At 35.5% G+C, this 21,643-nt stretch overlaps 1 protein-coding gene and 2 long non-coding RNA genes across 10 annotated transcripts in view; 2 read left to right on the forward strand and 1 right to left on the reverse strand.

Moving 5' to 3' along the window:
* The window catches only part of COBLL1 (cordon-bleu WH2 repeat protein like 1), a 162,106-nt gene that overhangs the window by 125,807 nt on the left and 14,656 nt on the right, over positions 1-21,643 (reverse strand). The window contains exon 2 of one of the 8 annotated variants that reach the window (XM_079134409.1): positions 12,540-12,620. The exons of 6 other annotated variants lie outside the window; for them this stretch is intronic. In XM_079134409.1, coding sequence (XP_078990535.1) covers positions 12,540-12,562 — 23 coding nt within the window. In that variant the 5' untranslated portion in view covers positions 12,563-12,620. Of the gene's footprint in view, positions 1-12,539; positions 12,738-21,643 lie in introns of those variants that run through there. One more of the 8 variants, XM_079134408.1, reaches the window with a different exon arrangement.
* On the forward strand, positions 12,925-16,347 carry LOC306657924. Its single transcript, XR_013762920.1, has 2 exons — positions 12,925-13,993; positions 14,106-16,347. It is a non-coding gene; the product is annotated as an uncharacterized lncRNA (long non-coding RNA).
* On the forward strand, positions 18,203-20,348 carry LOC306657925. The gene is made up of 2 exons (XR_013762921.1): positions 18,203-19,289; positions 19,398-20,348. It is a non-coding gene; the product is annotated as an uncharacterized lncRNA (long non-coding RNA).

Below are 21,643 nucleotides of genomic sequence, written 5' to 3' on the forward strand. Positions count from 1 at the left end.
CAAAATTGAGTTTCAATGCCATTTACAACTATGGAAAAAACTTGAGCATGACTTTCCTTTGATTAATATACATGAGTAGTTTTCTACTTACTAAGCAATTATTAAAAGCCTGCAGTAAACTTAGTGACTAATTTTATTTACGATTTTTACAGCTATAGTCACAGGATGGCTTCTTTTTCATTGTGTGCAAATTCCTTTTAAAAATGTGATCATTATGTAAAATAAATTCATACTTTCCAGTTTCTTCTATGTGCTTTAAAGCTATAAAGAATACGTGGTCAGGTAAGGTGGTGCACACGTGTAATCTCAGCAACACAGCAGGTTGAACCATAGGATCATCAAGTTCAAGTCAGCCTGGGCAAATTTACCAGGATTGGGGAAAATAGTTCAATGATAAAGCACTCCTAGGTTCAATGCCTAGTACTCCCAGTTCAAAAAATAATGTGTAATATATTAATTAGAAGACTTAATAATGAATTGTGTCTAATCCCAGAGTTATTTTCTACAGGGAAAAGAGCTTTGGTAACTTCATGATTTTTTTCCTATGACTAATTCAATGTTTCTAATTTTTTATCCAATATTTAATTTAGATTCTTTCAAGAAATTCATCCATTTAATCTATAATTTCTAACCTAGTACCACAAGTTACTTCTAGAATTTTTGTAACAGCTAGAGCAGTGGCACATGTCCCAGTCCTAGTGACTTGGGAGGCTGAGATAGGAGAATTACAAGTCGGAAACCAGCCTCAGAAACTTAGTGAGACTGACTCTGCCTTAAAATAAAAAATAGCAAGGGCTGGGGATGTGACTCAGTGGTGAAAATACCCTGGGTTCAATTCCCAGCACCACCCCCTGAAGTAGAATTCTTGTAACTTAAAAAGTCTTGGAACCTATTACAGTATTTTTTTAATTCTCTATTCATTAATTTTTCAAGAGGCCCTATCAACTTTCTTCCCCTTAAAATGAAGCTGATCAATTCTATTTACTAATCATTAATTCCTACTTATATTTGTATTATTTCCTTCTCCTTCAATTCCTTATATTTTATGTTAGTGTTGTGAGTTGAATTTCTTAGTTCGTGTTCTCTCATTTTTCACTTTAAAATTGAAAATTATAAACATTTAATTGTTTCTAAAGTATAGTCTATTACTAACATTGGAATTGTTGGTCTAATTGTTTTAATTTCTTGTTATTCTAAGTATTTAGGAGAATTTATTATTCCCAAGGTGAGTTTTTGTTTGAATTTTATTTTAAATACCACCTTTCAAAGAATGTCTCTGTACAATTCGTATTTGTGGAAATGACCTAGGTTTTCCTTTGACACAGTCTATAATTAGTTTTTACAAGCTTATTATATATACTAAGCACATTTTACTTTAATTTGATATGTTATGATCTCTCATAACTTGGTGAATATCACTTTTAATGTTATGTTCTTGCCATATTACACAACTGCTTAGAGAAGTACTGGTAAGTACAGGTCCCTGTGGCAGGGTTTGTGCAGTTTTTGAGTTCAGTTCTAGCAGTTTTTCTGTCTTCTTTCTTTCGGCCATCACTGCCTGCCATCTCCACTATTCAAAATCACTACTCCTAGCATATGCTTTTGGTTTTGAAATCAAAGCGCTACATTTTAGTATTAAATGTTAAGTAAAGTTAATAAGGGTTTAAGCAAGAAAATGTTCAGTTCCCTGAATGCTTGAACCTTGTGATACCTCCTTTAACTACTCTGAACTTATATTATTTATTTACTTTCTTGTTTTGCATTCAGTTTTCTCGGACAGTATAATTTCAATAAGATTTTAAAAGTACTTATGCATATTGACAAAAAAAAAAAAACTATCATTTTCAAAAAGAGAAAAAAAATGCTTAAAAAAAAAAGAGAAAGAAATGCTTAAAAATTTTGTCTCAGTAACACAAAAGTCCACGGTGTTTTATAAACTTTTCTAAATCACTACATTTGAAAGAGATCATCATGAAGTGAAATTGTTTAAACCAGAAATATCTGGTTTGTTGCCCCACTCACATAGTCTTAAAAAGAATGAACAATGTTTCTTTTTATAGACAAAACAATGTGGTACTTTCTACAAGTCACTAAATAGCTTCAATGTACCTTAGAGAGCAGCACTAGACAAACACTTGAAATTTTTAAATCATAAGACTGTCATCCCCACCAAATAATATATAAAGTAGCTGAAATATTGCCATTTTTGCCTACAACAACATTAACTTGGAAATAAAGTATCATTTAAATTAGATATGGATAAAATTTATACTTGATTTTTAAGAGAACCTCCAACAATCTGTTCTCCACAATTCTGTAAAAATAAGAGTTCAAAGTTTATATATTTTAGTATTTTAGTGGTCATGTTTAAATTTAAGCCATTTTAAAAGTACCTAACTAAAAGGAAATAGACATTTATTATTAAGTATGAAACAGGATGCCTTATTTCTGCATTATGTATTAAAACACCCCTGCTGAGGTCATTTTGGGAGTCACTATTTTATCTGCAAAATTAGAATAACACACAATCTTTTTGTGGTCTAAAATTCTATAGGATTAGTTGCTTAAACTAAATAAAACTCAAATACAGAACTGATTTTCAAAGAACAGTCGTTTCACCACATTAAGACAATCCAAACACAACAATGACAGGAAGATATTAACTGCTAAGTAACTGACTGATCATTTAGTGTATTTTAGATTTTTGGTTTTAAAGAATATAAATTGTTCCAGGCATAGTGGCACATGCAAGTAATCTCAGAGGCTCAAGAGGCAAAGGCAGGAAGATGGCAAATTCCAAGCCAGCCAGGACAACAAGCGAAACCCTGCCTCAAAACAAAACATAAAAAGAGCTGAAGATGTAGATCAGTAGCACAGCACCCCTGGGTTCAATCCCCAGAACCACAAAAATAAATAGATTAATTGTGACAAAACAAACTGGTAGTTCTTTGAGACAGAACTGTACTGATATACCTGTAACAGAAGAAGACACAGCATATTCATGAACTGTTACATAATTGTACTTTGTTATATACAAAAAATAATTTAAAATACCTAAATAAGTCATCAACTATTAAGGGACTATAATAATTCGTTTCATTAAACATACCACAAAATTTGTAATTCTCCATATCACCAAAGAGTTACATTTTTTTAAAAATTTATTATTAGTAGTAGTAGTATTGTTATTTTTTGGTAACAGGAATTGAACCCAGTGGTGCTTTACCACATCCCCAGCTCTCCCTTTAAAAAAAAAATTTTTTTTTAATTTAGATAGGGTCTCACTGAATTGCTTAGGGCCTAAGTTGCTTAGGCTGGCTTTGAACTTAATCCTCCTGCCTCAACCTCCCGAGCTGCTGGAATTACAGGTGTGTGCCACCATGCCCAACCAAAGAGCTAAATTCTTACTGCTAAATTTTATTCAAGGTCCCTAGAGGAAATTCAGATGTCAGATTTGGTTTGTGATGGGAATTTTACAAAGAGAATTCCATTTGAACAAATGTTATTTAGAAGAAACATAAAGGAATAAAGAACTATGAAAAGTATGTGTCTTGCTTCAAGCATCAGTTTGTCAGAAAGTTCTCCCGACTCTCAATAGAGACTACTAAACTTGCAGTGACATGTCCCTCAGTTGAGGAGTAAACAAAATCTAGAATTAGTCAAGTCATAAAATAGCAACCCAAACTTAAAGTCTACCTGAATAAAAATCCCAGGGGCAAGAGTAGAGCACTGCTGGTTCCAGAAGTATTGGATCTTACTGTGCATTTATCTGTACATTGCTTTTTAATGCTTGCACAAGAATGATATGATGACAAATTAAAATTCCTTTCAATTTCCGTAAATGTAACATAAAACCTAAGGAGTAATGTATTAGAATTGTTTTGTATCTGTTGTGGTGATGGTATTACTGCATGTGTTTTTCAAAACATGGCAGAACTACATGTTAAATTAGGCTTTTATCTAATTAAAATTATGCATTGAAGATTTTTAAAGTATTTTTTCAGTTCAATTGACAGTGTTTTTTTTTTTTTTTTTTCTTTTTGTAGTATATTAAATGATGACTCTCAACATTTGGTGGCCTCCTAGACTTAATGGAATATAGCATGTCAATCTTTAGATTGACTTTAGAAAGCTAAAATTCTGTGTGACCAGTGTTATATGTTGGGTTTGATTTCCCATAATTAAATGTAACCACATACACCAGTTTCTCACAAATTTCCTGGTTCTAAAACTATTGACTTATGAAAAAGTATTCTGACTCCCAGAAAAATGAGTTATACGTCTTAAAATTTTTTTATCTGAAAGATATTAATGATGGAATCAACAAGAGATAAGTGGAAAAATGGCACACCCAATAAGTACATCCAGGTTACTGTCATCACGTTCAGACTAGGAATCAATCAAGAACCTGAGCAACTATCTGCAAAAGTTCAGAGGGAAAAAAATGTTTTCATTTATATTCTCAAAGTTAAACTCAAGAAGTATCTAGACAGCTCAATCTAAATTCATAATCTTCTCCTGTGGCGTTTTTTGCTGAGGTTCAACAGTTCATGTAGATGTGAGAAGTCAAAACATGTTTGGTTTCATCCTAAAATGAAAATACCTGTAGCATGCTCTTGATTTCTCACAGCCCTTCCTCCATTTGGTCAGATCCAAATTTGTGATTGCCATGACAACCCATTTCAAACTGAGACTTGGAAATTTTCCTCTGACATCACAAGTAGCTAAAGGTATTTTGGAGACATATCTCACCAACAGGAAGCACATATAAGAGAAGTAAACCATTTTATTTCTGACTCTTGTGTTATGTAAAAAAGTAGGTCAGCCAAGAACCTTTAAATGCCTTTCAATTTTGAATGCCTGCTTTACAGAAAAAATGAAATTGTTAACACATATAGGATTTTTTCAGTGTCACTATTCTACAAAAATCTATTTGAAATGAATCACTTACAAAAATGAATTAACTGGTTGTACTAGATATTATTGATTTATATATTGAAGTAGGTAAGGCATACATTGTCACTGACCTCCTAAGATTTTTGTCATCTATTTAATTCACATCTGTTCTTTACTAATTCATATCCTGGAATAAGACATTAAAGATAACTGGTGGCTGAGGGTGTAGCTCGATGGTAGGCACCTGCCTAGCATGCTTGAGGCCCTGAGTTTGATCTCAGCACCACTAAAATGAGGCGGGGTGGTGGGGCAGATTGATTTTATTTACACAGAAAAATTTTCCATGAACTGGTAAACAAATAGTACCTGACACTATAGGGGTAAGGAGACTAGAGGTTAAGAGAATCAGAATGGTTTCAGACAACACCTCCCACTACCTTACAAATCTGTAACTCTAGCAAGCTCTCACTTTTTTCTACCTAGATTTTGCCAGTTTTAAAACAAGCATTGTAGCACCAGTCTTTGAGCTATAATCCCAACTATTCAGGAGGCTGAAGCAGTAAGATTGCAAGTTCAAAGTCAGCCTCAGCAATTTAGCAAGAACTTGTCTTCAAAATAAAAATAGCTGAGGATGTATCTCAGTGGTAAAGCAACCCTGGGTTCAATCCCTAGTGCCCAAATAAACAAATACATACTTAAAATTAAAAACATGTTAAGCTCTTGATACAATGCCTGGGAAACAGTAAGCCCTTGATAATAGTTGGTCGACTTTTATCATAAAATATTAGAGTCCCAATCACTTTTAATATGGAATGGATCTTGTGAGGATTGATTTTGCAGTTGCATCCACTATACAGTAGAAATAATTTAACTTTCTTATTTCCCTGTAACTATGGCATAACCAAATAAAGTTCATTTAAGCAAACTCAAATTAGGCTTAATTATTCACTTCAAAGATTTTATTTATTCCTTTCCTGTCTTTCAGTACATGAGATAGAAAAATTAAATTTCCAATTAAAAAACTGAATTTTAAACTTTTCTAGAATTTGACTTTAAAAACTGACATACTTCTATCATGATTCTAATAGGAAGATTGTCAAATGTATTGATGTATGTGGAGATGTTGAAGCTGCCACATCATTACAAATCTTCACTGTATTCAGTTATTTTTAAATGATTTTTTTAAAACACAGCTAAACAGACTATGCTTTTAAAAAAACCCACACTGTCATAAAAGACCTTTGTTTAATCAACAAAGAAGATTTCATAGTGATGTACTATTGTAGAAACAATGTACAGTTTAAAAGACCTCATGGAAATAACCAAAAGGTACAAAATTATAAAGTGAAACGTATCAGTGAGAAAGGATTTTTATCTCAAGTCATGATTACTTAGTTCAACTAAAGAGTCAGAAGCAGCATTCTCTTATGTAACCAGCTCCCATCATCTAAATAGAACATCAAGGGTGTTGGTTATTTCTCTTTGCCTGACCGCAGAGTTGGGACCCCTTGCAGGCATCAATAAGTAAAAACTAATGAGCCAATTATTAAGTGAAAACATCTCTAGCTCTCAAGAAATGGACAACAAAGTAACAAAATAAACAAGGTTTCCAATGTCAATGCTAATGTTTTCTCATCATTACAACTGAATTTATTGGGCTGATGAAACTCCTTGTACAGTTTACAAAAAAAAAAAAAAAGTGAACAAGCTGCAAGATTTCAGAAATTTTTTATTGATCATATGATTGAGTCATTTTATAAAAGAGGAAAAGGAATGGGAAATCAGATTTTAGGATCCTAGCACTATGTGCTTTACACACACACACACACACACACACACAATGACTTTAATCCCCATTTCACAGGCAAGGAAACAGGTTCTGAGAATTTAAGTAACTTATCCAAGTTCACTGAGTAAGAAAACAGTTCATCCTTGCTTCCGACTTGCATCTGTGTGACCGTCTGAACAGGCGGGAGGAACACTGCTTCATAATTTCTAAGGGATGCCTTCCATGCGGTACTCACTAAAATAATGCGTAATTTGACTATGTGGTTGAAGTAGTAAGGTACCAAGTAGGAATTACCCTGGAGAAGTTGCTTCATTTCTCACTGTCTCAGGATGTATTTTTCACCTGATAAGTAGTGAAACAGAGTAGCAACACTCACACAAGGTTGTCATAAGGACAAAAAGCTATAAGGTAGTTAACATAATTAAGATAAGATTTAGCACCTAATAAGGTATTAATAAATGTCGATCAATTTTTGTATTATTACCCTTGTTGTCATATGCAAAATCAGTCTTTACTCTCGAATGAGTCATCAATTGAGAAAGCTCTGAGGAAGGCATTGGGTGTCTCTTACCTCCTGTCCTGATAGAGTCTAGCACATAACCAATGCTCAACAAATACTCACTGAATAAATAAATCCTCTAATACTTCCCATTCTCACTTCTCAATGTATGCATATTGATGGAGAGTAAAATAATGAGGTATCATAATAAGAATTATGATACATTTCCAAACAGAGCATTACTACTACCATAATTGGTTAAAGGTCCATGAATTGTTTCTCACCAAACCATTCCTTTTCAAACAGCCTCAAATATATACCCAGATTCCTTTATCTGACATGTGCAAGAAGGAGAAAAGAGAAAAGGAGGTTAGAAGAAAGAGGCAACTCTTTGAAAAACACAAATTCTTCCTCTGTACCTTTCTAAACCATCAAAACCCTAATTACACTCAATTATTGAAAAGCCATCAAGCAAAAAGGCAATAAGAAAGTGCCACTGTGCACAAAGAAGATGAAAAATAATTTTCACTCTTAAGAAATCTACAATTCCTTGGAGGGGAAAAAAAAAAGTTGTAAACCAGAAAAAGAAGAAGAGCTAATACATGCTCTGAGAGTTAGAAGCAAAGTACTGTGAAAGCAAAAGGTTAGAAGAAATATATCTGGCTTAAGGATCTGGGAGAGCTTCAGGAAGGTGGAATTTGGAACTGGGCCTTGAAAAATGTGTGATTCCTCTGGGCAGTGAGTTGGGCCAGTAGAATTCCACACCGAGGAAGCACTGGGCAAAGGCAAGGAGGAGTGAAACCCTGGAATTCAGCAGAAGCTGCACTTAGCCTCCCAGCTCTGAGAAGGGGGCGAGTAGAAAGAGAGTGGGAGATGAAGCCAGGAAGAAGGATGAGACCAGGTATCCATGCATTCTTGATGCCTACAACAGAATCAATCCTGTGTTAAATAGACTGCAAAGACATTTTTGGGGAAGGGCAGAAAAGCTGGTTATGAATTGACTCATGGTTTATAAAATATCTTTGTAGCATATTAACTATTAAAAATTAAGTAAATAAAAACCAGGAGCAAGAAGAGGTCATCAAATAGCCTAGTCCTAACCTAGAACATCAAGAAATAAATATTGAAAAGAATATTATATTGCAAGATTCTACCGAACTAAGCAATTTATAATCCTTACAAAATATATACTTTCTTCCATTCAAGGTAAAAGTCAAAGCAGATTAAACGAGGTTAGGACAAGAGTTTCACTAACATGTGTGACAACAGTCAATCTCAGAATTGCTAAGTGTAGGTTCAATTTTTTTTTTTTCTTTCTTTTGCAGGGGTGGGAGTACTGGGGATTGAACTGAAGGGCACTTAACCACCAAGCCACATCTCCAGCCCTTTTCAATATTTTATTTAGAAACAGGGTCTCCCTGAGTTGCTTAGGGCCTTGCTAAGTTGCTGAGGCTGGCTTTGAACTCAAAAATTCTCTTGCCTCACCCTCTGGAGTCACTGGGATTACAGGCATGCACAACCTTGCCAGGCTAGGTTCAATATTATAAGGGGATAATGACATAAAAATGAGAGGTAACTGGTGAATGAAACAAAAGCCATGGTCTTAAGGCCCTTGTCATGTGTGTGGAGGTCAAGTTGGGAACATAGTCAAAGATTCAAAGTCTAGGTGGGTCTCTGATTCATAGATGGGTCATGGCCAGTTACGGAAGCCACAGAAATAAAGATCCAGATTGAAAGAGGGAACAGTTAGTGAAAGTTAGGGAGTCAACAGCACAGCTGGATGAACTGTGGTTCAGGGCAGGATGCCAATGAGGCCTAAGTAAGCCTCCAAGGACTAGGCAGGGAAGACCATAGCCCCAGGGCATATAGATGCTGAGCACAGTCCAAGACAGAGCTTCAGTGGCCGGGAAAATTCCAGGCCACCCCGACTGGTGGAAGAGGGTTTGTCTAGATTAATGCACCAACTTGCCATCCACAGCTGAAAATACTTAACGCCAAGAAGAGCTGAATAGGACCCAAACTAAAATTATTATGTATGCATGTATAACACAAATGCCATTCTGAACTCTTAACCTAAACCCCTTTATATGAGTGTAAGGGTATGAGTTACAAAACAAATAAGGACAGCACACAGGTGAAAATGCTGCTTCTCCAAAAACAAGGCAAATGTTAAGCAAAACATGGTCTTTCTCTCCATCATCATCTTTAGAGAGCTTATGTAACCGAGTGCAGTCTCAGCTGCCCCTACCCAGTCCACAGGTTCTGTTCACATTAAACCACTTCACATTGGCTACCATTCAGGGCACTCTAGTGTGTTAGAACCTCCATCTGGAATCTCTGTTCCTTTTGCAGCTTGACAACTCTGATTACATCCTTCACCCCCATGGTAAGACCTCTGGTGCCCCAGGGCAGAACCAACCACTGAAGCAGTTCCTATGGAATCTTCTACAATACTTCTCTCCTTGTCCTTCAAGATGGCTCAAGAGTTGCCTCTTCTAGAAAGCCTCAGGCCCCCAAAGCCACCCATGTTTGCCTTTATTACTGACCTTGCCATAGGTAGTACCACATAACTTGGTTATCTCTACTACCCACTTATAAGCTTCTCATGAGTTACATTTGAAATTGTCATTTTATGTCTACTACTTAGCCTAGTTTCCAACATAAAGTAATTTATCAAAATACTGAATAAGTTAACATTTTCCAGTTAACCCAATAATTGACAAGATTTTTTTACTTTTACATATTAATTTTTACCATTTGATTGGGGACATTAATTCTTATTTCACTTGCATGTTCTAGTTACTTACAATGACAGATTCTTTTACAACTATAGAAATGATAGAAGTGTTTTATTTTGTTCAATGTAAAGGTAGAATTCTGATGAGCTAATCTTCCACATATCCTTAACATGGAAATCAAGGTTTTCAATTATATTACACTATTGTATGCTTGCCTGCTTAAACGGCGCCAATTGTGATCAAGACTGAGAGTGCTTATCCTTAGCAAACCATACGAAGAATTTTTATGACTTTCTTGGCATGACCAATCATGTAGACTATCAAAATCTGCAACACCCCGTGTTCCAGAACTTTCCCTCCATTCCCAGGTACCCTCACTTTAATGCTCATTGTTCATTACTTGATCTCTACTTATGAAAAAGCACTCTGATAATAATAGCTACTAAGTGTCCACACCCTTTGCTTAAGATACAGATAATTCTTTCAACAGTCCATGTTACAGATGAGGATTATTCCTAACCCCAAACTCTATCCACTTCACTAGTGGTTCTCAACCTCTCCCATGATCAGATTCACTACAGGGCTTATTAGAACAGATTACTGAGATCCATCCTCAGACTTTGTTATTAAGTAGATTTGGAGTGGGCTAAAAAAACTACATTTTTTATTTCGTTCCCAGTCGAAACTAACATGGAGAGATACCAAAAAAAAAAAAAAAGCTTAATTTGTTTCTAGCAAATATTTAATCTATCATAATTTTAAGATAAGGTAATTTTTAAGCCTATACTATAAGCATTTCTAAGCAAGACAAAGGAAAGTAAATGGGATTATCTCCAGGATAATGAAACCAGAATGCTAAAACTGCTTCCAAAGTGCTTTGAGAACTACTTCACAAGCCCTTAATGATAAAGCTACTTTGTTGAAGACTTGGCAGTTCAGTAGCCATCAAGATGATTTGCTCTTAACAGAGGGCACCCATGAAGAGATACCCATCTCACAGTAAAACCTGGTGAGCTGTACAAAAAGTGAGGCAGTAAGGGAGGAATGTGGTGCTTGGACATGCTCCTGAGTGGAAATTCCAATACAGTAGGAATACCAAAACTCCCTAAAAATTTATATGGAACCTGAATTCGACTAATCATTTCTTATTTCCAATTTTAAATTTACTTGAAAAAGCAAATGCCTGAAAATAGTCCAGAGAATTTTGAAAAGGAATTTAAAAAGGAATATTGGTTATTATGACTCACCTTATCAGATAGACCATTAAAACATATTTTAAGACCCCTCAAGTGAAATATTTTGGACTAAGAACAATGGAGCTAAACTATAAGTCCAATAATGAATAAAATTTAGTTCAAAAGGTGTGTTTTGAATCAGTGCAAAAATATAAATTGTTTATGAGATAATATTAAGGCAATTGCTTTTTTTAAAATTTAGACCCTATCTCATAGCAAAACCAAGAATAAGTTCAGTTTATTTCTGGTAAGTACATAGTCTAACATAATTTTAAGATAAGGGAATATTTTAAGCCTGATAAAATACAAGCATTTCAAGCTGGGTGTGGTGGCACATGCCCATAATCCCAGTGACTCAGGAGGCTGAGGCAGGAAGATCGAAAACTGGAGGCCAGCTTTAGCAATTCTGTTAGACTCTATGCAATTTAGCGAGACCCTGTCTCAAAATAAAAAATATAAAAGGTATAAGCATTTCTAGGTTGATAAAATAAATTGAATTACCTCTAAATGAAACCAGAATGCTAAAACTGCTTCCATAAACAAGGCTACATGATAAATGTTAAAAATGGGGGAATTTTTAGAACATAAGACAAAGTATTAATGATTTTTACATTTTAAGAGCTTTTTCAATATCAAGAGAAAGATGATGACACAAATGTAAAAGATTGTGTAACATTCATACAAGGAAAAGCAAATATTAAACATTTTAACAATTTCTCAAACATGAATGGTCTAAGAAATATAAATTTAAATAACTACATATTAAATTAGAAACCATCGAGGCTCGACAATGTAGAGGGTGATTTTCCCAAACTAAAAAATGGAAGAATGCAATTTGAGCTCCACCCAACAGGAAATGTGCCCAGGTGTCAAACACAAAGTGAATGTGAAGCAGAAAAGGAAACAACTGTTCAGAAAGTTGATGTTTCCACTGTTGATAATCCTTAGGCCAGGTTTTCACTAACTTTCATTTAAAGTGCATCCTTGACTTAAAAGCCTGGGAGATTTTTAAAGGTTTTCATTTAGTGATGTCAGAGGAGGAGGGAAAAAAACAAAACCAAACCCAAAGAACATCTAGTTTGCCCTGTGATTTTTTTTTTTTTTTTTTTTTTTTAACCTCATGATCACTGAACTCTTTCTATTCAGAACTGTTTGGTGCGAAGGACAAAATGCTGTTGTTTTCATAAAACGTACAAGCACTGTCAGAAAACAATGATGCTTGGCAAACCTTTAAAATTATGTAGTTCTCTGAAGTCCCCCCAAAAAAGTGTGGCATGCTTTCAAATTCCTTAAATAACAGTAAGTTTCACTGGGAATGCCTGCATTTATTAGAAAACACACCTGTTAAAAGGTGACCATCCTCCAGTGGGCTGATCCCTTACCTGATCACACCTTCTTCCTTCATGGCTTTGAAGGGTTCCCCCAGTTTTCAGTTTATGATCAGTAATACCCCAGCTGGATGCCTTAAATGAGAAAAAGTACGGCTGTTTGCTCTATGATCACAATAATAACCTGTCTTCCTTCAGAAACAGCACTGACAAGTTTTAATTAGATGAACTCATGTGGAAATGAATCTGGGCTGACAGGAAGATGGCACCAGAGAGCTCGCAGAGAATGAACACCTTCATGCAGATGTCCTCCCCCTCCATACCCAGGAGAATTGGCACTGTCAAGAGAATGAAACTTATCAAGAATTTAGAAAGGAAATGTATAACCCATTCAAACAAGATCACCTTTATTTCAAGACCCACATTGCCAACAAATAGTACTTGTTCTACAGTACAGAGGGGTTATTTCCAGTTTACAGATGTGAAAATTGTGTGACTACACAATTATTAGTTTCCAGCATGTACAAGGAATAGAACCTGAATCAGCAATATAAAGGCATAAAAATGAAATGTTTTTATGTAACAGGGGACTGTCTTGTGGGTTCAGAAATAAGGTCTTTTCTATAGGACCACTGCCACTGTTCAAGTCTAGTGAAGAACATATTTGGTTAGTTGCTTATCCTCTTTCCTAGAGGAAAAAGATAATATAGTTTTATAATACACACATTGTTTGCTTCCTATCTCCACATCTTACCAGGTACAGCTTTTTCTAATGATTGCTACGGGCTGGAAAACCTGCTTATAAGAATCACATTCCAGGAATTAATGAGTTACAAAACAGCCTTATTTGTATTTGGAAAACAATGATCCTCAGCCAAGTATCAACTACTAATGTACTGAATAGAAACTAAGAGTGGGCAGCTCCAAACAACCTTGAAAACTTTTCACGTGGCTCATATTCAAAACTGTCAATAACTCAGTCACAGACATTTGTTAACCGAAAATCAAGTTCATTTAGTTATTGCTTTGTTGATATTTCAAGACTTGACATATAAATGATTTCAACTAGTCCTAAACATGAGCCTAGGAAATAGATACCTCATCCTAATTTTCAGAGGGAAAAATATAAAAATAACCCAGACGCAAAGTGGTTAATTTGCCCAGTCTCACTCATAACTGTTCCTTAGACAACTCTTGATTGTCACAAGTTTGAGGCAACAACACGGTGTTGTTGCTAGGGTCTGCTCAGATGAAGAAAACTCTCCACTGTTGCCTGATGTCAGACTGACACTGAGCCAGAGGCCTTGGGGGCTTTAGGCATGGAAGGAACAGGCCAAAGTTAACCACCTGTGGCTGCCACAGCCACAGCAGTGATCCTCATGCCTCCTGGGTTACGGAATATTCCCTTCAGGAATTTTCCCTTTGGCACCTCAATGGCCCTCCCAGTCAGCTCCAGCTGTGAGGGACGCACTCTTCAGACTTGCCATTAAAATCTCAGGCTGTGAAAGGCAGTTGTTCCCCCCCCCCCCCCCCCCCGCGGTGCTGGGGATTGAACCCAGGGCCTTGTACTTGGGAGGCAAGCACTCTACCAACTGACCTATATCCCCAGCCCCCTGAAAGGCAGTTTTGATACTTGGTTGTGCTCAACAGAAATCCATGTAACTCCCCAGAGTTCAATGAGAACTAATCTCAAGGACAATTTTGATGGGGGTAGCAGGAGGTACACACACATTCATATACTCTATTATCATGTAAACTTTCTGAAAAGGTTAAGACATTTTAGGAATCAGACATATCATCATCCAAGATGCGCGAGTGCGCGCGTGCGCACAGACACACACACACACACACACAGAGCATTTGAAACTGCATAGTAATTGACATTTCAGAGATTTGGGCTTCCCTTATTTTAAAACAGAAAGAGTATTGTTTGTACTCTCTTGGAGGTTGTTCAAAGATGTGTATTTTTAATAAGATTGAATCATGTTTTTATTCCAGCCAAGTGATTTTATTCCATGAATTTCCATGTACTGTACAGTAATATTTTCAATACAATTAGCTGCTAGTGCCCAGACCAATGTCTGGAACACAGTTGACTTTCAGTAAGTATTTGTTAATTTAAAAAAAAAAAAAATCAGTAAACTATTGATTGGAACAGGAAGATTTCTTGTTCTTACAATGGATTACCAATTAAATAGCTTCAAACCTACTCCTTTCCAACTAATCGAAGTTTACTCCTCCCTCTCAAATCCATCCCCATCCACTGGCCCAGATTCTTCACCCTTTAAGGTAGCCTGAGAAATCCCAACCCTTCTATCCTCCTAGACAACAGCAGAGATTAAAAATCAGAATACATGGAGTGTCCAAGCTTTCCCAGACTCCAGGTCTGGCCTGAGCCTTAAAAAAAGGCACAACTCTACACCAAGGAGGCAGTTACCCACAGACACATCACTTCAGCTCATTCCAACAGCTGACAACTCTTATTTCTCTAAGACTATCCTTTGGCATTTTATCCCCAATGACAGGTCGCAAGACCACCACACAGATCGCTCTGAAACTTGTTATGGTATTCACAGTTTCTACCTGTGAGACAAACTCTTGGTTGATTTCCTCATTGCTTGCAGGTTCTAGAATGACTTTCTCCTACACCTACAACTCATGTCCTTTTCAGAGTTAATGATTTAGTTGAAAACAGTCCAAATGCTCAATTGGTGAAAGGTTAAAAAAAGTTGCGTAAACACAGACACACATATGGTTTGCTATGCAACCATTTAAAAAACATTTTTAAAAGAACTTGAAATAATTGAAAAACTCTAATATAAACCTGAAGAATATAATAGTATATGTGGTTAAAAATCTAAGTGCTCATTAACAAGTCAAGATGGATGCATTCTATCTATAGAATTATCTATGCTATATCTGAAACAACATGTATTTCAAGATATAAATCAGCGTTCTTTTGGTAAACAAATTCGCAAAATGTTATGTTTCAATCTTGGAAGCATATTACGCATATTAAAATCTCTTCGGAAAAAAACCCTATAGAGAAGAAAATAGTTTAACCCAGACTTTCCCCAAATGATTTAACCATTGCATTTTTTTTACATAAAATGTGCCAATTTGTATCTTAATCAGAATATACTTTGGGAAATTCTAAAATGCAAGTCATTTGCATTATTATCTCTAGCTAGCATGGATATGGATAATGGTTACTTTTCTTTTAGTATCACTATTTCTTTCAAAAAGTCTTCTATAATGAAGGTGTTGATTTTGTAATCAAAAAATAGAAAAGAAAAAAAGTGTTTAGTCTCATCTAAGGTCATCTTGCTATTTATCATATTGGCTTTCTGCCCTGACAGTTCTCTCACGTGGAATGCAAAGTGATCTCAAGGTGCAAATGAATTTCAAGTAACATCTAGGTTCCAGTCTCAGATCTGCACACTGGATGACTTACACTTTAAGCTTCGGTTTCTTCCTTTGTACAGTCTGGATAACCAACTACATTTATTGATATAGGCTGGATGTGAGCTCTAAATGGAGTGGCACATGTCATGCATGTCACAGTACCTGGAGAACTGTCCTTCAATAAATGCCCATTGCTTTTATGACCAGCATAATACAAGCCACCACCACTGTCTTTAAGTACTGTGACCTTAATTCTTTTAAGTACTGACAATCTGAATTAACTTACAAATATTCATTTAATCTCTAAGCAATTAAGGCTCTAAACTGTTCTACATACCACCTTACGAAATACATTTAAAAGTAGATTTACCAGGAGGGCTGTGATGCTTTAAAACTTTCCAAGTGCAGAATTTATGCATGGATATAATTTATTCTTCCTATGTCCATTATATTTACTTAAGAAAAAGTAGATCTTAAGTCAAAAAATCTTGACACTTTCTCTTTGATATAAAATTTTATCTACAGGTAATGCAAAATATTCCTACATTACAATAAAAGTAGATCCAGAAAAATCCAAATCAATAAATCTACTCAACTGTATTTGCTCTAATAAAAGCTTTTAGTCACAGGTGTGTAGGGTTAATTTTAGGCTTTATAATCATGCTGCCACCAGAGCTGAGTTATCACTTAAACAACCTGAGGCAAAGGCCTCCCACTCTTCTCCTGATGCCAAAGGACAAGGTCACTGCTATCCTGAAGAAAAAAAGGGTTAGATTCTTCTTCTTCTCATCAATAACTGAAGTCAGCATTTAGATTAACAATTATAGAGTGTTATGGCATACTACAAATGTTTCAACTTCTTGTTTACAGGAGGAAGATGATCAAATTTAAAAAAGAAAATTCTTTTCCAAGTATGATAACCTAAGGTAGAATGGTATCAAGTTCCCAGTTTTTTATCAAATTAATTTTTTAAAATTTGTCCTAATTATTTATACATGACAGTAGAATGCATTTTGATACCATATATAAATGGAGTATAGCTTTTCATTCTTCTGGTTGTATAAGATGTAGTGTGATACAGGTCATGTAATAATATATGCACATACAGTAATAATGTCCGACTCATTCTACTATCATTTCTACCTCTATACCCTCTCCCTTCTGCATAATCCAAAGTACCTCTGTTCTTTCCTAGGACACTCCCTTATTGTGAATTAGCATCCGCATATCAAAGAAAACATTCAGCCTTTGGTTCTTTGGGATTGGCTTATTTTGTTTAGCATATTCTCCAATTCCATTCATTTACCAGCAAATGCTGATTTCATTCTTCTTTATGGCTAAGAAATTGTCCATCATAAATATATGCCACATTTTCTTTATCCATTCCTGTGTTGGAAGGCACCTAGATTGCTTCCATAGTTTAGCTACTAGTTATTGAGCTTCTACAATAACTATTGATGTGGCTGTATCACCATACTATACTGATTTTAAGTTCTTTGGGTATATACAGAGGAGTATGATAACTGGGTCAAATGGTTGCTCCATTCCAAGTTTTCTGAGGAATCTCCATACTGCTTTCTATAATGGTTGTACCAGTTTGCGGACCCACCAGCAATGTATGAGTGTACCTTTTTCCCCACATCCTCACCAACATTTATTGTTGCTTATATTCTTGATAATTTCCATTCTAACTGGAGTGAAATACAATCTCAGTGTAGTTCTGATTTGCAATGACAGCATTCCAATGGGCTGCTTTCTAACAACGTGAACAATATGATGTAAAATTTAACAAACACGGAATGCCTCATACGGGCTGGTGTTATTGTCACACTTTCATTCTGTATTTATATCCTCTTACATCATGGAGGAAATTGAGCCTCATGAAAAAATTAAAAATTAAAAAAAAAAAAAAGAAAGAAAAGAAACTGAGTCTCAGAAAAGGGAAACAAAGTGTGTGAGCCAGTGAATGACAGAGATTCAGGTCCAAATCTTTTTCGAAGTTCACTCTGCAACAGCTGCCTGCCAAGCACTATCTGCCTTCTGGCTGCACTAGTTTTATTTGAAACCAGAGCAATGCTGTTAATGTCAGAGAGCCAAGTGCACTAGTCCATTGCATCAGATCATAAGGTAGGTTGCCAAGTTAAAGGAAGAGCAGTAGGCTCACTCAAAGTGCTTGGTGGAAAGCTGTATCACCTGCCCACGTTATCACTTCTAGAAGTTTTTCTTATTTTTTATTTTAAAGATGAATTCTGGCTTAGAATTTATTTTAGAACATGTAATACCAATTTATTCTAAAAATATTCTTTGGGGAAAAAAAAAAAAGACAAACCTGTTTTTCTCTACTCTGCAGTTTTGCACCAATTTTGAAAAAACTGGGAAGTAAAAGACTCATATTTTGAAAACTCTAGGGAGAAAGAAAATTCATACCAGTTCTTCTAAGTGCCTGTTTAGCAATTTATCTTCTTGTATTCATGATATGTCTAAATTCTCAATCTCTTTCTTGAGCTAAAACACCCTTTATTATTTGATTTTATTCTTTGACTTATTATTGTTCACATCAATAGTCTAATTTCCTCCATCCACAGAAGTCCTGAATCTTAATAACAAGGTTGTTCATTTAGATTTCAGGGTGTTGCTCCAAATGAGTGAAAATTCTTATGTGCTAATTAATAACATAATTAATGACTAATTACTTCATTTTCAAAACCTATAGCCTATTCAATAAATCAAATGCTACATTATTCAAAATAGGAATATTTAGGGTCTTAAATAAGAATATAGTCCATATATCCCACTAAATTACTCTGCCTGTGAAGGTCGAAGTTTTTGTTTTCTCTAAGATAGAAACAACATTACTAAGAATTTTCACTTATACTACTAAGGAAATGCATATTTTTCATAAATCACACTGCAGGGAATGTTAAAAGAGAACCTCAAATCATGAATGAAATATTACAATAGAGTGCTTAGAGAAATAAAACAATTTTAACATTGCAATATTTGATGGTATTCAGCAAAAATTCATTAGTTAATGGCTACAGAAACAAGGATTCTAAACTCAGTTCAATGCTTAGCATAGCCAAGCTTCTACTACTTCAATGGACAAATAATTCTCTTCCTTCCATCTCCAACACTGACTTTAGTTCACATAAATTCAAATACTTATCCAATAACTGACTTTTGTGTGTCTAGGCATGTCTGAGAAATTAAACTAAACCCTGTTATTTACCAAAAAGAAGCAGTCAAGAGTACTACAGACAACTGCCTTTTATGATTTTATAACAGACTGTAAACTGCATAAAAGATGTTAAATGACCACTTAATAGCAAAGGCATAGGGTTTTGTGCTGGGGACAAACTTAAACATTCATTAGCAGGGGACCTGTTTATACAAATCACAGTTCATTCCTTTTTTTTTTTTTTTTTGTGGTGCTGGGGATCGAACCCAGGGCCTTGTGCTTGCGAGAGCGAGCACTCTACCAACTGAGCTATTTCCCCAGCCCCACAGTTCATTCCTACAAAAATACAGTGATAAAAAAATAAAAAAAGTCCTTTATGTAAAGAAATGGAATAACTGCGGAGATGTTAAAGCAAGGTACAAAGCAGTATTAGTATGAGAAAACAACACACACCCATTTGCTCACTGTGAGAAGCAACTGTCCCACACATTCTTCTATACAGTTTATCATTTAAATTGTTTCTAATGTGCATATTAGAAAACTTTAAATTGCTAGTATAATATATCCTGTTAGGATTGCAAAGAAATGCCAATCCTGATTGCCTCTGGGGATAAACCTGTGTGACAGGAGCCAAGGGGCTGGAAGGAGCTTCCTCAATTTTCTCTTGAGTTTTGTGCCATTTGAATATACTGCCTACTAACACAACTGAGGTGATCCATCAACATCACTAAAGAAGTATTGTCATTGCCACAATTCTCAATTTAATTTTGGATGAATCTCTTTTCCCCAAATCACATATACCTCTGAAAGGGTTATATGTGATTTTGGGCAGAAAACATCCCCTAAGATCACAGCTGTGTTTCATGATCAGTACCAGAATAACAAAAAGAACATAAAAGATCAAAACCTTCAAACCTCAAACTGCTTGTTTAGTGGCAGCAGTCTAGCATTAGCTAAGCCACCTTTCCTTCTGCCTCCTGAAACTGTTTTCATTTTTCCATTAACTGAATATATTTTCCATGCTACTTTGCTCCTTTCTTCATTTATGTCCCCAAGTGCAAATGTTATTATCCTTACATTTCATATTAGCAAAATAAATACCTACTTAGCTAACCAAGGAAGGAAAAAGAAAATTCTCCCTTTCACCATCCCATGAAATTTATTTCTTCTGCAAAGCATAGTGTAAAAGTATAAGCAGACGACAAAGAGCTCAGAGAAAGGGAGGAACTAAGTACTATACACAACTCAAATACACTTCTATTTGAGATATAAAATGAAAATCTAATTTATATGAATGGGGTTATTATCCAAAGATCCCGATTTTTTCCACTTTATTTTGAAAATACTTTTTGTTTTTCCTTCGGAGAGCTGATTTTAGAGCTTTAAATGCACGTATCAGTGAAAACAATTTCTCATTAGCAGTTTTAAACATAAGCAGTACATGGTTCTCTAAGATTGAGGAAGAAATAGGGCCTCCATTCTCAACTCCTAAGCACTTCCTTTCCTCCCTGAGGATGTTTGGCATACTGCTGCTTATCATTCTGAGGAGTGAGTCCTAGGGCCGCAGAATCCACAATGGCTCAGCACCTGAGTGGTAACTGAACTGAGGCAGGTTCTTCACACATTGCCCAAATTGTGCTGCAGAATGAACAATACTGCTATGAAGAGAAGGTTTTGCCTGATGCGAAGCACAACGCTTCTCATACAGCCTTTAACTATCAAAGATAAATGTGTGAGTGCCTGAAATGTTTTGAGTTGCTTCTTTATGGGGAATCATTCGAAATACTCACTGAAGACTGATAGGTAGTAAAAGATGTCAAGGAAGAAATTATTTTCACTGTACCATTTACTTCCTGTCTCCTGATCTATGTACACCTTCAGAACAGTACATCATCTCTTAGTGCCCCAAGCTATTCCTTCAATGACTTTTCATATTTTTTTTTAATTTAAAAAAATTTTCAGTATTGGGAATTGAACCCAAGGGCAGTGTACTACTGAGCGACATCCTCAGTTCTTATTCTGAAGACAGTGGTTTACTAAGTTGCCTCCAACTTGAAATCCTCCTGCCTCAGCCTCCCAAATTGCTGGGATTACAGGTGTGCTCCATGGTGCCCAGCAATGCCACTGATATTTGGGGCACCTTCATGTCCAAACCATTCAAAATATCTGTGGGATTCCAGAAACTTGGTCTCTACCTTACCTAGATTTTACAGTAATAAAAGAAAACTATGGCGGCTGAGGTTGTGCCTCAGTGGTAGAGTGCTCGCCTAGCATGTGTGAAGCACTGGGTTCGATCTTCAGCACTACATAAAAATAAATAAAATAAACGTATTGTATCCATCTACAACTAAAAAAATATTAAAAAAAAAGAAAACTATGAGTACTCCAAATCTGACTTTCAAGTCCCCTAGTGCGGACAATTTTAACTTTTGATATGCTCAATATCTGGAAGGATCATTTAAAAAAAGAATTTGAGTTACCAATAATTACAAATATTCAATGTCTTTGAACAACTTTTAGCATTGCCATGAAGTTGTTTGCATAATCAGTTTATCAGTTTAGTGCTTAAAAGTGA

The sequence above is a fragment of the Sciurus vulgaris genome (genome assembly GCF_902686455.1).
Source record: "Sciurus vulgaris genome assembly, chromosome: 3".
Taxonomy (NCBI): Eukaryota; Metazoa; Chordata; class Mammalia; order Rodentia; family Sciuridae; genus Sciurus; species Sciurus vulgaris.